Source organism: Lycium ferocissimum, chromosome 8 (assembly GCF_029784015.1).
Source record: "Lycium ferocissimum isolate CSIRO_LF1 chromosome 8, AGI_CSIRO_Lferr_CH_V1, whole genome shotgun sequence".
Taxonomy (NCBI): Eukaryota; Viridiplantae; Streptophyta; class Magnoliopsida; order Solanales; family Solanaceae; genus Lycium; species Lycium ferocissimum.
Genome location: NC_081349.1, coordinates 63,914,392 through 63,928,518, shown reverse-complemented (window position 1 = coordinate 63,928,518; position 14,127 = coordinate 63,914,392). Strand labels below are relative to the sequence as shown.

General features: G+C 35.9%; 1 protein-coding gene across 2 annotated transcripts; it reads left to right on the top strand.

The window, feature by feature from the left end:
* Window positions 1–692: 692 nt before the first annotated feature.
* Window positions 693–12,267, top strand: LOC132068823 (protein phosphatase 2C 56-like). 2 transcript variants are annotated; one of them, XM_059462556.1, is made up of 7 exons: window positions 693–1,100; window positions 4,658–4,945; window positions 5,218–5,323; window positions 8,156–9,104; window positions 10,498–10,841; window positions 11,680–11,872; window positions 11,953–12,267. In XM_059462556.1, exons 1-4 carry the CDS (start codon window positions 693–695, stop codon window positions 8,464–8,466), a joined length of 1,113 nt encoding a protein of 370 aa, XP_059318539.1. In that variant the 3' UTR covers window positions 8,467–9,104; window positions 10,498–10,841; window positions 11,680–11,872; window positions 11,953–12,267. The 2 variants fall into 2 exon arrangements, 1 of the variants encoding a protein (XP_059318539.1); XR_009417532.1 differs by lacking the exon at window positions 693–1,100 and having other exon boundaries at window positions 4,804–5,323; window positions 8,678–9,104.
* Window positions 12,268–14,127: the final 1,860 nt, after the last annotated feature.

Genomic DNA, 14,127 nt, shown 5'->3' with positions numbered 1-14,127 from the left:
TACAGCTAGCAATCAATTTCCCCACTTTACTCCCTCACCACCTGTCCCTTGCTTGCTTGTCTCTCCTCTATTCCCTATTTTTGCCGTGTCAATTTACGCGATACACTTAAAATTTTGCGAGTCAATAAAAATTTTATTTGATCTAAATTTCTATATATGCCTTTTATTGTGATTTGTAGGAGTTTTTTGTCTCAATTTATATGATATCATTTAATAATGTATAGAATTTTTTTAAAAAAAAAAGACTTTTAAAATTTATGATCCAAAATAAGATTTAGATATTTATATAATTATAAATTATCACATAAAATTATATTTATTCTAAATGAAAAATGTAATATTCTTTTTTAGACAGATTAAAAAGAAAAGCGTGAATAAATTAGGATAAGAGAATATTTTTTATGTAGTTTTCAAATATATTTAAAAAAATAAAAAAACTTCCCTCCACCTCAATTTATCTGTCGTGGCTAAAAAATAATTATCTTAAGTTATTTAACGTTTTAAAAGTAATTAATTAATTAATAATTTGAGACGGAGAAAGTATTTCAAAGTTTAAAAATTTGAATCTCAAATTTTTTTAACTGGACACATAAAATAGGACACGGAGAGTATTTCTTCTTCTCACTCCTCTTCAATCTCTACATCTGTTTCTTTCTCTCTATTCACCAAATTGCACAACGCTAACATACCTTATGGAGAAAATAATAGCAATGGAGCAAATCGACGAAGGCGTGAACATCGTCGACTCAATTTCCTACCTAGACTTATCTTCTGCAAGCTCAACACTCTCCTCCATTTTCAGCACCGAAGATCTTCCAAGCTCATCCAGTAGTAGCACCACTAGTTCAGGAGAGATCTTACCTGCAACAGTACTGCCTAGGTTACAGTGTGTTGGTAGGAATAATAAGGGAGTTACGGGGGGATTTACGTCGGTAATAGGGAGAAGGAAAGAGATGGAGGATGCTGTTAAGGTTGTACCTGGATTGCTGTCATCCACGTGTGATCATGTTGGAGGTTGTACGGCTCCTGGTTCTAGAACCTCCGGTGAGGTTTCTCCTGTTCATTTCTTCGGTGTTTATGATGGTCATGGTGGATCTCAGGTATTGTACCACATTTAGTACTATTTTGTTATTCTTCATTTACTTACAAGTTTAACTTACTTAATTTTCCGGGTAAATTCGGATATGTGCAATTTTATGTAAAACTTATATATTTTGAAAAAAATACAGAAACACTCTAAATACTTATAATCTTAATAAAAAAGAAGGTTAGATAAGAGTAATAGTGTCGTGCTATAGCAATATACGTTGTTTCAGTGCTATAGAATATAGGTAAATACAATGACCCTCTCTTATCTGTTACAGTATTTTCATTTTCTTACAAATAAATAATATACCTCGTAAAATTTATAAAAATTTACAAAACTAATTTACCCCAAATAAATACTAGTAGGAATAAAAGTTTTTATAGTTTTAAATAGATCATCATATTTGGATTCCTAGAAATTGAAGAAGAAATGTATGATAAAGCTGCATGCAGTATATCATTTGTGATCCGGGTTTTTTCGGACACCACGCTATAGAGCTTGGTGAACCCGCTGTCCTAAAAAAAATAATTAAAGAAGAATGTGTCATGTTTTGAACAATATCGGAAAGTAGGCTGTTGTGTCTCTTGAGTTGTATTAGTAGAGAGAGGACACGTATGAGCAAAGTATGGTCCACATGAAAAGAAATTGAAGAAAGCGTGTCGATTTGTAATGTAATGTACATGTGTCCTTGACAATAGCGCTGTTTCCATAATTTAGTTAATTCATTGGAGGAATTTGATACATCCCTGTTGATGCTTTTCTTGGGACCCATTGCTAGGGACCATGGGGCTAGTGTGGCAAACATGAAAACTATACTAGTATTTTTTTTTTCTAGTTGGTCCTCAGAAAATTTTATCTTGACAATTTTATTCTTATTTCTTTTTCTTTTAAATTTAGATGGGGTAGTAAATATGCTCCGTTTTTTAAATTAAAATATCTGAATCTTAATAAATATTTAATTATTAGGATATTTTATCTATATTTGAAAATTAGATAGCTAAGACTATTTTCTTAATATCAGAATATGTATAAGTGACTTTATTTAAAAGTAATAAATATAAAGATTAAATAATTATATCCATAAAATATTGGAAACATTCTAAATTTGATGAAGCACATTCTTAAAACTAAGAAGTAATAGCAGCAGTGGTAATAGGGATGGTTGTGCGGTTGTAACTGGTGGTCATGGTTGTTGGTGAAATAATAGCAGTAGTGGTTGAAGTGATGGCACCCGCTAGGGTGGCTGAGTTGGTTGAGCAGGGTATCCAAATGGGGGTCTCAGGTTCGAAACCTACTGCATGTTTTCTCGATTGAGCTTGTCGCACAAGGCCTTATCTAGTGCAATGTATCTCTCCTGTGTGGTTTGCGGGCTTTTACACTGGAGCGAGCTTTACTCTGTGCGTGCTCGAGGGGTAGCAACTACAGGTTCCCTTGTCATAAAAAAAAGGAAGTGATGGTTGTGTGGTTGTAATTGCTGGCCACGGTTGCAGTGTGACTAGTTGTGATTGTACGATGGTGGTTGATGCTGATGGTTATGTGGTGTTTGCTGGTGCTGATGAATAGCATTATAGGTGGTTGTGCAGTAGAGGCTGGAGTTGGTGGTTGTGCGATGGAGACTGGTGCCTGGTGGTGCTGTGGTGGTAGTTGAGCGGTGATAATGCACATAATGTCGAGTGAACGTTTTATTGATTTTAAGAGCTGGTACACAATATGAATAAACAGCCCAGACTAATCAGATCAAATAAGTGATTGTAAAAAAAAAAAAAAAAAATGCTTTTAATGGATTGATTCAGACCAAGGAGATTTATCTCATCACTTGGACAATCTCCTGGACACTAGCTGAAATCCTTCTGTTTCTGCTTAAGATTCAGGCAATAGAACTGTTGCAGGATCTTAAGTAGAAACAGACCGATTTCTCGATCATTAAAAAAAAGTAGTTAACGTCAGGTAAATGTTGATTGTAGTTATAGATCCATCTATATAACTAGAATTTACTATTTTCTTTGTAGCGTTGTTTAGTTGGAGAATAGCAATGCATTTCTTTGATTGCACTAGCATCTGGTTTGGTAGGTCGAAAGCTAAAAAATAGAGAGCATATAAGCATTATCTGGGAGCTTGTAGAATTAGAAAATACTATTGTATGATGACTTTCAGAAGACAATTTATTTCAGAATTGACGCTCAAGCTCCAACTTGCTTTCCTTTTTTGCTATATTTTATGGTGAATAATGCACAATAGATGATCGATGATAAAGCTTTGGCTTTCAAGTTTTCCGCTGGGCATTGTCTCTACAACATGCCTTCACTTGCTTCCCTTAGTTTTTTTTGAGGTAAATTTTATCTTTATATTCACACAAAAAAACTCATCAGGTGGGAATTTACAACCCACAATGGGCAGATGATATCTTAAAAAAAAAAAAAAAACTAAAAACCTTTACAGTTGACCTATGAAATAAACTAAAGCTTCTACTTCCCCCACCATATCTTGGTTACACCAAAAATAAAGTAGCCTAAGACATTTCATCTTGATCTTCTGCATGCTATTGTTCTTCCCATCAAAACATCTAGCATTTCTTTCTTTCCATAATGTCCACCAAATGCATGCTGGGACAGTCTTCCGCCGATCCTCCTCAACCCCTCTTCTGCCAATTCCTTTCTAGCTGCTAAGCATTTCAAAAGTAGTCTTCGGTATTACCCAACTCACCCCAAATATACACAAGAACATGTTCCACAGATTTACAACTGTTTTACAATGTAAGAATAAGTGACCATTGACCTCTACATCTTGATCACACATAAAACACCTTGAGCAGATCTGTGTTCCGTTTCTTTGTTACACTTCATGAGTTAAACAGGCTCTTTTGATCACCAGCCATGTAAAACAAGAGACTTTGAGGGATTTTTACTTTCCAATTAACTTCCAAGGCCAGATTACAGTCAGTGACTGGTTATTGTTCGTCTTCCAGTAGCCAGACTTTACAGTGAAGACTCCCTTGCTATGCAGACTCCAAGTTGGCTTGTTAGGGCCACTGGAAATACCTTGGAAAGAGTTCAGTACCTGGAGCAAACTTGCTACTCTACCAACCTCCCAATCATTTAAGGCTCTTCTGAAAATTAGATTCCACCAGTGAGTACTCCACATCTGTGAAACAGTGGCATTTTCTTGGAGGCTTATGATGTATAGATCTGGGAAGAGAGCTCTCAGCTTGTCTTCTCCTAACCATTGTTCATTCCAGAAATCTGTTTTTAGACCAGCTCCCACTTTTCACTTGCTTCCCTTAGTGAATTGCATTACTTTGAAATCTTGTACAAGGATTAACTATACTTGATTTTAGTGAAATCCTGACGGAAAACACAAATGTTGTCTCACATTTATACTGAAGCTAGAATACTTAATTAATGCAGCAGTAAATTCTATTTAGTTTTTTTATTTTTTGGGTTCCGACTTTCTGTATGCTGTTTGTTGAACATTTTAGATGCCTCTGTTTCCATTTATAAGGTTGAAGTACTTGAAATATCACTTTGTTTAAGAGGCTGAAGAGATATCTGTAACCTTTCTAAAACTTCATAGGTGGCGGAATTTTGTGAGAAAAGGATGCATGAAGTTGTAGCAGAAGAATTGGACCAAGAAACAAATGATGTTCACCACTGGCAAAAAAAGTGGGAAGCAGCATTTGTTAGAAGTTTTGAAAGAGTAGATAATGAAATTTTCATTGAGGCACCATCACTGGAAATGGTTGGATCTCCGGCTGTGGTGGCCATTCTATCTGGTTGCCAGATTATAGCATCTAATTGTGGTGACTCGAGGGCAGTGCTTTGCAGGGGGACTGATACAATTGCCTTAACCGTCGATCAGAAGGTCTTTTGGTCCCATTAGTTTCTTGTATCTACTGGGATTGATGCAATTGCCTAACTGTCAATCATAAGGTCTTTTAGTATCATTAATTATATGATTTTGAAGTATTGCTACCTGGGATACTTTTGGCAAATTAAAATGAAGCTATGAAACATTTTTCTTTACCATGGTTTCTTAGAATTTTCTTTAATGTTTCGGATCAGGAACAGATCCATTACCATCACATTTAATTTCACTGACCAGGTTTAAAGGAAAACACTTCTTGTTTTTTACAGCCTGATAGAGAAGATGAACTTCTAAGAATTGAAGAACAAGGAGGAAAAGTCATAAACTGGAATGGCGCTAGAGTATTTGGAGTTCTTGCAATGTCCAGAGCTATAGGTATTTTTGTGCTCCATTCTTTCTTCACAGACTTCACTGTGGTTTGCCTTTTTGGTGTTTCCTCTTGATTAGCGATTTTGTCTGATCTTTCTTGTCTATGAATCTCATTCTCTCTAGAGAAACTTATAATTCCTGAGGAGAAAGGTTAAACATTCCATCTACTGCAGTTAAACGTGATTTCCTTCAGTTGGTGAGAAAATTTAAACACTCCGTTTATTGTCATTGCCCTCAGAAGTGATTTCCCCTGGTTTATAAGATAAATAAGTATCCTATTTCTCTGCTTGAATGCATGACCTGTTGAAAGAAATATCTTATTTTAATTCATTGAGATGCTTTTGAATGATCACGTGTTCCCGAGGAGCAGGATATCTTGGTTGTGATGCCTGACAATAGGTTTACTAATACATGTCTATTACATGGATTAAAAAGAGTTGTCAAAGACAAAAAGAGCAGAAAAGTGTCAAGGTCTGAAGGGGCCTTAAGTTCAAAGTTCAATAAAGGATTGCCTTTGGTGAAGAAAGGCGCTAATTAAGGCAAAATAACTATAGACAGAAACAACAATTATTTGGACGAAAGAATTCAAAAAACTATAGTGAAGCTGAAATTTTGAAATAACGATTATTTGGAGTAAAGTTCAATAACCATTTGTATTTCTAATTCTGATGTAAAGATTATATTTTAAGTTTCGATAAAGGATTGCCTTTGGTGAAGAAAGGCGCTAATTAAGGTAAAATAACTATAGACAGAAACAACAATTATTTGGACGAAAGAATTCAAAAAACTATAGTGAAGCTGAACTTTTGAAATAACAGTTATTTGGAGTAAAGTTCAATAACCATTTTCTATTTCTAATTCTGATGTGAAGATTATATTTTAAGTTTAGTGACTAGTATTCTTATACTGAATTTCTAATTTCTGATTCCTAGTCACTAAATAATTCATTTATAACATTTGGCTGACAATTAATGTATGATTTTACAAACTATATTTATATGCTAGTACTTCCCTCTTAAAGAGAGAGTCAGTGGATGAGCAACATGTGTCGTGGTGTTTGCACTAAAGCATCACCTAGGCAATTTGGTAACATGGGCTTCACCTAGCTTCAGGACTTAACCTTGCCTCAACGAGCCTTTGGCAACACTATGGCCATGCTTAACTATATTCTTGAAGTTAGTTATTTTATCCTTCCTAACCAGAAGTTTGGATTGACAACAAGTTGATTGAATGTGTATGTAATACAGACTAATTCTTTTTCTAACTTGATGGTTTCAACTTTCACAACTTAAGGATATCAATTAGTTTGTCATTGAGTTAGCAGCAATGTCCACAAATTCTTGCGTATGTCTGATAAGCAGTAGGTTAAATCTGAACGCCATGGATCATTTTTCCCATCATTAAGGATAAGGGTCTATGACTATCTTCACTGCACAACTAGATAGCACATTCGTCTCAAGAAAAATCAAGTGTCATGAAAGGATATGCAAAAAACTAGTGGCTTGACTTAACCTGTTTTATATCTTGTATGACGTAGATTATTTTGCACAACCATTAAATGTTAACAGAAATGGTGATTTCCATATATTTCAGGCATAATTATTTCGCGCTGTTTTCTGTACCTTCTTACTCGTGAATTCTGAAAGGTGGCAAACCTTACCTAGAAAAGGAGAAGGCCCTTACACTTCTATTATTGTTTTTCTTTCTTGCATCATTTAGGTTGCAAACAGCAGTTATGATAGCACTTGTTGCCTTCAATTACTTTCCTTTTTAATATGAGCCACTTGGGAAAATACAATTTGGTTGGAGGTGCAAGGACTAGATCATAAGGGATAGAGATTAGATGGTTCTGGAGGGGAAGAGAGTAATCCCTTTAGTGCTGAGAATAAGTTGTAGGCCGGGTTCCATTAGAAGTCTTGACTGAGGGCATCCCTATTATTAATTCTATTTTAAGAGACTTGACTTTTAGTTCTTTGCCAAGCTCTCCAAAGAAGTTTAGGGGCTACATCGGCTACACTTACCTTTTGCGCTAAAGCTGAGAATATGAAGTCCTCTTCTTAATTCTTCTTTTCTCTCTTTGATGGTGGCAGGAGACGACTTTTTTTGGGGGCATTTGCCGATGGAAAATTTGTATTTGTCTCAATAGATTCTGATAAAGGTTTAGATAATGACAAGAGAGGGATAGTCTAGTGGTAAGGACCCTCCATCAACAAACAAAAAAAAAAACAAAAGATTGTGGGTTCAAGTTAGTTACAAAAGGGAGCAAAGTAAAGAAGGGCCATTGTGGAGCTCTTGGTTAGGGGAGTTTGGGTGGTGTTTACCATATCAACAAAATAAATAAATATAGATAGATAAGGAATTTGGATGTAAATGCTTTGGTAAAGGAAAGAGGAGATGTTGTAGAATACTTACAAACTTACATAGCATCAGTGTTATAGATTTTTCATTCTAGTAAGTCCTAAAATTCTGTTTACGTGTTGGTAAGTTTCATGATGAAATACTTTTAGTTGTCTCATGCAGTGGATAATGGAATTCCCTATTTCAAAGCATATATTTCCTCTCATTCTTTGATTTCTACATTTATGCTTTTAAATTATTTCTCCTCTATTGGTGAAAGTAAGCTAAAGTGAAGCTGCAGTTTGGAAGTTACAAGAACAAAGTAGTTTTAAATTCAAAATGTGAAGTACTCAAGAGACAACTAATCTCAATGTACTTTTCAGTAAAGTAGAAACTAGAAAGGGCAAATTCACTTCCTTTTAAAGTCAGAGCCTCCAGCTCCATCATCTTAAGCCTTGTGTGAATGTACTTGATCGCTTCCTTTTGATACTCTTGGTTTAGGTGATAGGTACTTGAGACCATGGATTATTCCTGTGCCTGAAATAACTTTCACAACAAGGAGTGATGAAGACAAGTGTCTGATACTGGCCAGTGACGGTCTTTGGGATGTCATGTCAAATGACGAGGTGGGAGAGGTGGCCCGTCGCATTTTAAGACGGCGACGCAGATCTATGTCAGATGATGAGACTCCTGCAGCTCAAACAGTTGCTGACAGCTTGACTGAAATATCTCTTGGGAGAAATAGTACAGATAACATTTCGATTATTGTAGTTGATTTAAAAGCAAAGAGAAAAAGGCGGCAAAATCCATAGATCGAGTGAAGCAAATGAAGCCCGCGGTTTCTTTTCTTGCTGCTCTATCAATTGGTAATGGTTGTTAGATACAAATGTACAAATAACATAGGTACTTCTAGTATGCGTACAGAGGACTGGCTGTCTCTGCGCTTGATTAAGAAGTTATTCATGTTGAACCATGATAGCTGACCTGTATGAAGCTGACTAGTGATAGACTGCCATCCTGCAGCTGCAGTAACTGTTTTGGCTACAGAATTGCTGGGGGTCGCTCCTGATTTTCAGCTTCGTTGAAATTGTAGAAATTCGACGGTCAGTGAACCTCAGTGGAATGTCTGTTGAGTTCCTGGTTCATATACAGGACAGCAAAGTGGATGTCACTTGGAAATAGTTATCCTACATATTTCTCCTTTCACAGTTTGACGTGGCCCAAAATGTAACGGAGAGAGAAATGAGGTTTCATGATGCATTCCTTGACCCAATCACTTCATTCAGATTGGGGTTAGTAAGAGACTGTCATTGGACAAACAGGTATGGTCTTTAGTAGTAAGGAGGGCTTGTTTTCATCTCCTTTTCCAGCTTACATATTGGAGAAACTGCTCTTCGGCAAAGAAGCTTCATCCGATCAGAGGCTTCGTAAGCTTCAAAACTCAGTCAAGGTATGCATCTTTTATTGATTTCGTTTATTTGTCCAGTATTGTGTGAATGTCTTTCATGAAGCAGGGATCTCGGTAAAATGTTCTGGTGAATTTTTTTTCTCTCCAAGTCCTATGAGAAGTACTCCTGAGTCCCATTTTTTTGTCTCATACAGATTTATATATTAACACCTAGGAGTGAACTTGACTAACTTATTATGCCAGTACTGACAGAAGCTCTACATCAAGTGTATTAAAATAATAATGTTCAAAATTGAATATGTTGAAATTTCTGCATGATTTAATCATAAAAAAAAAAATAAAAAAATAAAAGAAATTCTACATGATATATAACTTATAAGTCAGAAATAACAAAAGATGGAACACCATGGATATGTTTCAAACAAGAGATGGAAAATCAACCAGTTTAGGACATCCAAAAGGCAGTCTGTCAAAAGCTGGTTATGATATATGTAGGTGAAATTGCTCACAGGGCTTTGCTCTAGTGTTAAGAGTGCAACACGTGATATGTGGGTTAGACGCTCGTCATGTGTTCGAACCCTACCGCGGGCAAAAGCCTAGTATTTAAGTGGAGAAGGGTAGAGGGCCGGACCAATTATCCACCGAGTTTCGAACCGTACGCCACTGGTCCTCGTGATTTCCCGGTACAAAAATAAAATAATAAGAATAAATATATATAGGTGAAATTTCACAGAGGATGCAATGCTTGACAATATTTTTCAGTAGCCCAATAAAAGTTGCAACTGCTTAGTTCTTGAACACTTTGTGGTATTTGCTAATTGGACCTCATAGTCAGCTTCTGACACTGGTAATTGCTCTTATATGGGAAGCACCTGATAGAAACTTTATTCAGTCTCCTAAAACACCACCACAGGCCTACTGCTTTTAAATTAGAGGATTTCTTGGTTTTGGTCGTCTTACTTCACACCTCTCTTCTTTTATGGAATTAGTGGAAATATCATAAACTGTATTTTTTTTTAAAAAGCTGGACAGTGAAAGAAAATATAAGTCATTTTAGTATTTCATACCTCAAACTGCTATCTCCATCATTTATGATACAATTTGATTTTCTTACTTCTTAAGGAATGCAAGTTCGATTAACTTACTTAATTTGCTATGAAGTAACGTTGTGATTACCATTTGGAGCTTGAATGTGGATACTATTAGTGATACTATTTAGGAGTAAATTGGACTTGTGTTCGCATAGCTACCAAAATGCTCAAAATTTGTAATTCATCAAAGTAATTGGTAATCCTATAAGGAAACCCTGTTTGATAAGCGAAAAAGACAAAGGAAATCATTAATTAAGGGGTTTTTGTCCAACAATGTTCGACAAGGTAGGTTTATATGTGAAACATCTATTTGATCATTCTGTTTGTTTGTCCACTATATGCAGGCCTTGACAAAACAGAAAGTTATCATAGTACATCGTCAATGAAACTTCCATACTGGAGCAAGAACTAGTGCCACTCTTTCAATTGGCATCTAACCATCTTGTTCTCACTGGTGCCAGAGTTGGTCTTTCTAATCATTCAGAAAAGAACCTGGTGTGAAGATCTTGAACGCATGAGTGAGTTTGCCTTCGTCCACGCCTTATGACGGAAGGGGAGTCGGCGTGGTGTAAAGTGAAGATTGGGGAGAGTAGAAACAATTTCATTATGGAGTATTACGAAGGTATAACCTAGGCAAAGAAAAAGGAGCTGCTACTTCAACTAGAGGAGCGACCAGTTGGTAGTTAAGGTATGAACCTTTGCAACTATGATGGAAAGCTGTTTGCTTGTTGCCAAATCCTTCACCTTTCTTTTGAGTCAAAGTATGCCAGGGCTATTGCATTTTAGATACGTGGAACGCCCATCTCGAAAGAACATATGGGAAAGATTTTGGTCCTTTATTTATTTCTTGCGATGGATGAGTCACATTAGCACTTTTGGAGAAAGGGTCTTAAATTTTGATAACTATTTTACCTTATTTAAAAAGGTTCTGAAATTGAGAAGAATAAGAGCAAACAGACTAATCAAGTTTCTGTAAGAGATGAATAAACCATGCCTACCATTATTGATTTATATATCTCTGTGATGTTCTAATATATGTCTGTGTGTATACACTCTGCTTTTAGATTGGTCTGAATTCTGTATATTTATAAGTTTAAACTTATTGCCCTCTGTCATAATTCATTTAATAGTGTTTTTAAAGATGTTAAGACACCATATACTGTTTTGCAAGTTTTCAAAACTTCAAACCTAGACTATGGTATAATGCTTTTTCCTGTAAAACAAATTTTCAGGAATTGTTACAATATCTTTTTCTATCATCTAGTAATATAATATTTCAAGTCTTTTTATTCACATTCAAGCTACTTTTCTCCTTTTTTCTTCTCTTTGACAAACACCATTGTTGTATGTCATGGCCAAATTTACATAATTGATAAGTGGTAAGAATTGGCCTTTTTACCTCTCCTTCTTCCATGCTATGTAACAGTGAATTAGAAGTAGCATAGACTTTTGAAAATGTAGCAGTCTACCAATGTTACTAGTTGTCATCACCTCACTGCTTTGAGGTAACTGAAATTCTTGGTCAGTTTGGGGAAGTTCTGGAGCACGCAAATATATATGCTGGACAGCTGATGCATTCTTGTCTGCTGCAACTCATTGGTTGGCAATTTGTTCAAATTTAACTTGGTAAACAGCAATCCCGGTTTCTTTGATGATGATTCTGCTGAATATTTTAGGGATGCTACTGAGGTTTATTGGCAACATGTGCATGAATTGCAAGTGTCCATTTGTTTCTCTCTGAATTTCATTTTTAACATTTTTCTTCCAACTATAATTTTGATATATGTGCAAACAGGCAGGACCTCCCTATAATGTCCCCTATAGTTAGGTTTCTTCGTCAATTCAAGGGAAGCAGAAGTAGAAGCAGCAGAATTTGAGTGTTTTTCCTTTTTCATGATCTCTGTTTCGCCATCGTTGGGGTTTCTCCTTTTAAAACCTTTGAGAGTATGGTTATGGAGGTGTTTCTGATAAATGTCCATTGATCCTCTAAATCTGTTACCTTATATGCTGATTGTTGTCATTGCAATCATCCTATTTTACGTGTTATCTAGTAATAGTGTAAGCACTGTTTTGCAAAGTGTGATCAAGCAGAGAGAATGAAATTCTGGGAGTCATTAGATACACTAGTAAGGAACATGACTCCTCCCTGGATTTTTTTTTTTTTTTTTTTTTTTTTAGATACACTAGTTGGGCTACGATGGTCCTCAGTGGAGGTCTATGCCTTAACCTGGTGGATTTTATTTTTGAGATTTTGAGGTCTATACCATAATCCACCGAAACAGGGAGATTGAAGATGATGTCGCACATCGTGTTGGAGCGGGATGGGTGAAATGGAGACTCGCCTCCAGGGTACTATGCGATAAGAAGGTGTCACCAAGGCTTAAAGGTAAGTTCTGCATAGTGGTGTTAGACCAACGTTGTTGTACGGGGCAGAGTGTTGGCCTGTCAAGAACACTCACGTTCAGAAGATAAAGGTAGCAGAGATGAGGATGCTCAGATGGATGTGTGTGCTCACTTGGAGAGATATGATTAGGAACGAAGCTATATGCAACAGGATAGGAGTGGCATCAGTAACGGACAAGATGAGGGATGCGCGACTGAGATGGTTCAGGTATGTGAAGAGGATGCGCTAGTAAGGAGTGTGATAGGTTGGCTGTAGCAAGGCTTAGGAGAGGTAAAGGTAGGCCGAAGAAGAACTGAGGAGGTGATTAGATAGGACGTACTTTTGGTGGATCGAGGACATGATCTTAGATAGGAAGGTATGGAGGTCGAGGATTAGGGTAGAAGGTTAGTGGATAGCTGAGTAGTGTCACACTTTGTGTGAGGGAGGATGGGGGCTAGCCTACTCCTCTCCCCTTACCTATTTTAGTAATATTATTTAGGTATCGCGTAGTTTTTTATGTCTTGTAGTACTATTTAGCTATTGCATAGTTGCTTAATCTTCAATGTGTGTTACTATCTGTTGCTGCATTTGTTCTGTATCTTGTTATCCTATGTCTTTTTTATTTTGAGTCGAGGGTTTATCGGAAACAACCCCTCTACCTCACAAAGGTAGGTGTAAGTCTGCGTACATCCTACCCTCTCCAGATCCCACTTATGGGATTACACTGCATATGTTGTTGTTGAGATTTTTCAAGTGGTGATTTCATGGTGGTAGTTTAGTGGTGGTGATTTGATAGTGTTTTTGATTTGGTGGTAATTTTGATTTGTAGATTCTAATTTGGTGTTGGTTGTGATGATGGTGGTAGCTATGGGAGTGATGGTGGTTAAGACAAGCTAGCAGTGTTGATGGGAAGCAGAAAGGGAAAAGAAAAGAAAAAAAAAGGAAATAAAATAAATAATTAACAAATAATTATGTGGCAAATCATGATTGGAGGGTGCTGCACCAATTTTTTTGCTGGTCAAAAAATCAAAACGAAGACAGTCGATTTGAAATTGAAGTTTTGTTTGGACATATAATTTAAATTTCTTAAGTTGTATTTTTTTCTCATAAACATGAAAACGTCACAAGTCGTGAATATAATTAAAATTTTCTCAATTCTAATACAATCTTACCAAATGAGCAAAGAGTAGTTCATAATAAAGTTAATACGCTACTAGCCTACTATAATGCATTTTAAAAAAAATACAAAATCTATTGATCGAATTTTAGTTCAATAAAAAAAAAAATTGAACAAAATCAATTTAGGTAATATATTACGGAAACTACTTTAGGGGGAAATACCCTTTTAGAAAAGGAATTTTAATCCTATAATCTAATTTTTTTTCATTAAAAAAAATGCCGTGGCCTGAACTCAGTGTATTTAGTTGCTGAAGAATGACTAACATGGTAAGTAATATGCATTTTTTTACTTTTTTTTTTATTAACTAAGATTAAAATAATTGGTTGTGGGTAAATACCATGGATAAGTATATGCCTGATATTTGGATAATGAAAATGACTTTCCTTAGTTTCCTATGAATGTCGCTAATTC

Excerpts from the sequence above, each read along its gene's own strand:
- LOC132068823 (XM_059462556.1), top strand. The coding sequence starts at position 693 with ATGGAGAAAATAATAGCAATGGAGCAAATCGACGAAGGCGTGAACATC. Across the intron at positions 1,101-4,657 it reads ATGGTCATGGTGGATCTCAG|GTGGCGGAATTTTGTGAGAA; the intron begins GTATTGTACCAC and ends AAAACTTCATAG. Across the intron at positions 5,324-8,155 it reads TGCAATGTCCAGAGCTATAG|GTGATAGGTACTTGAGACCA; the intron begins GTATTTTTGTGC and ends CTCTTGGTTTAG.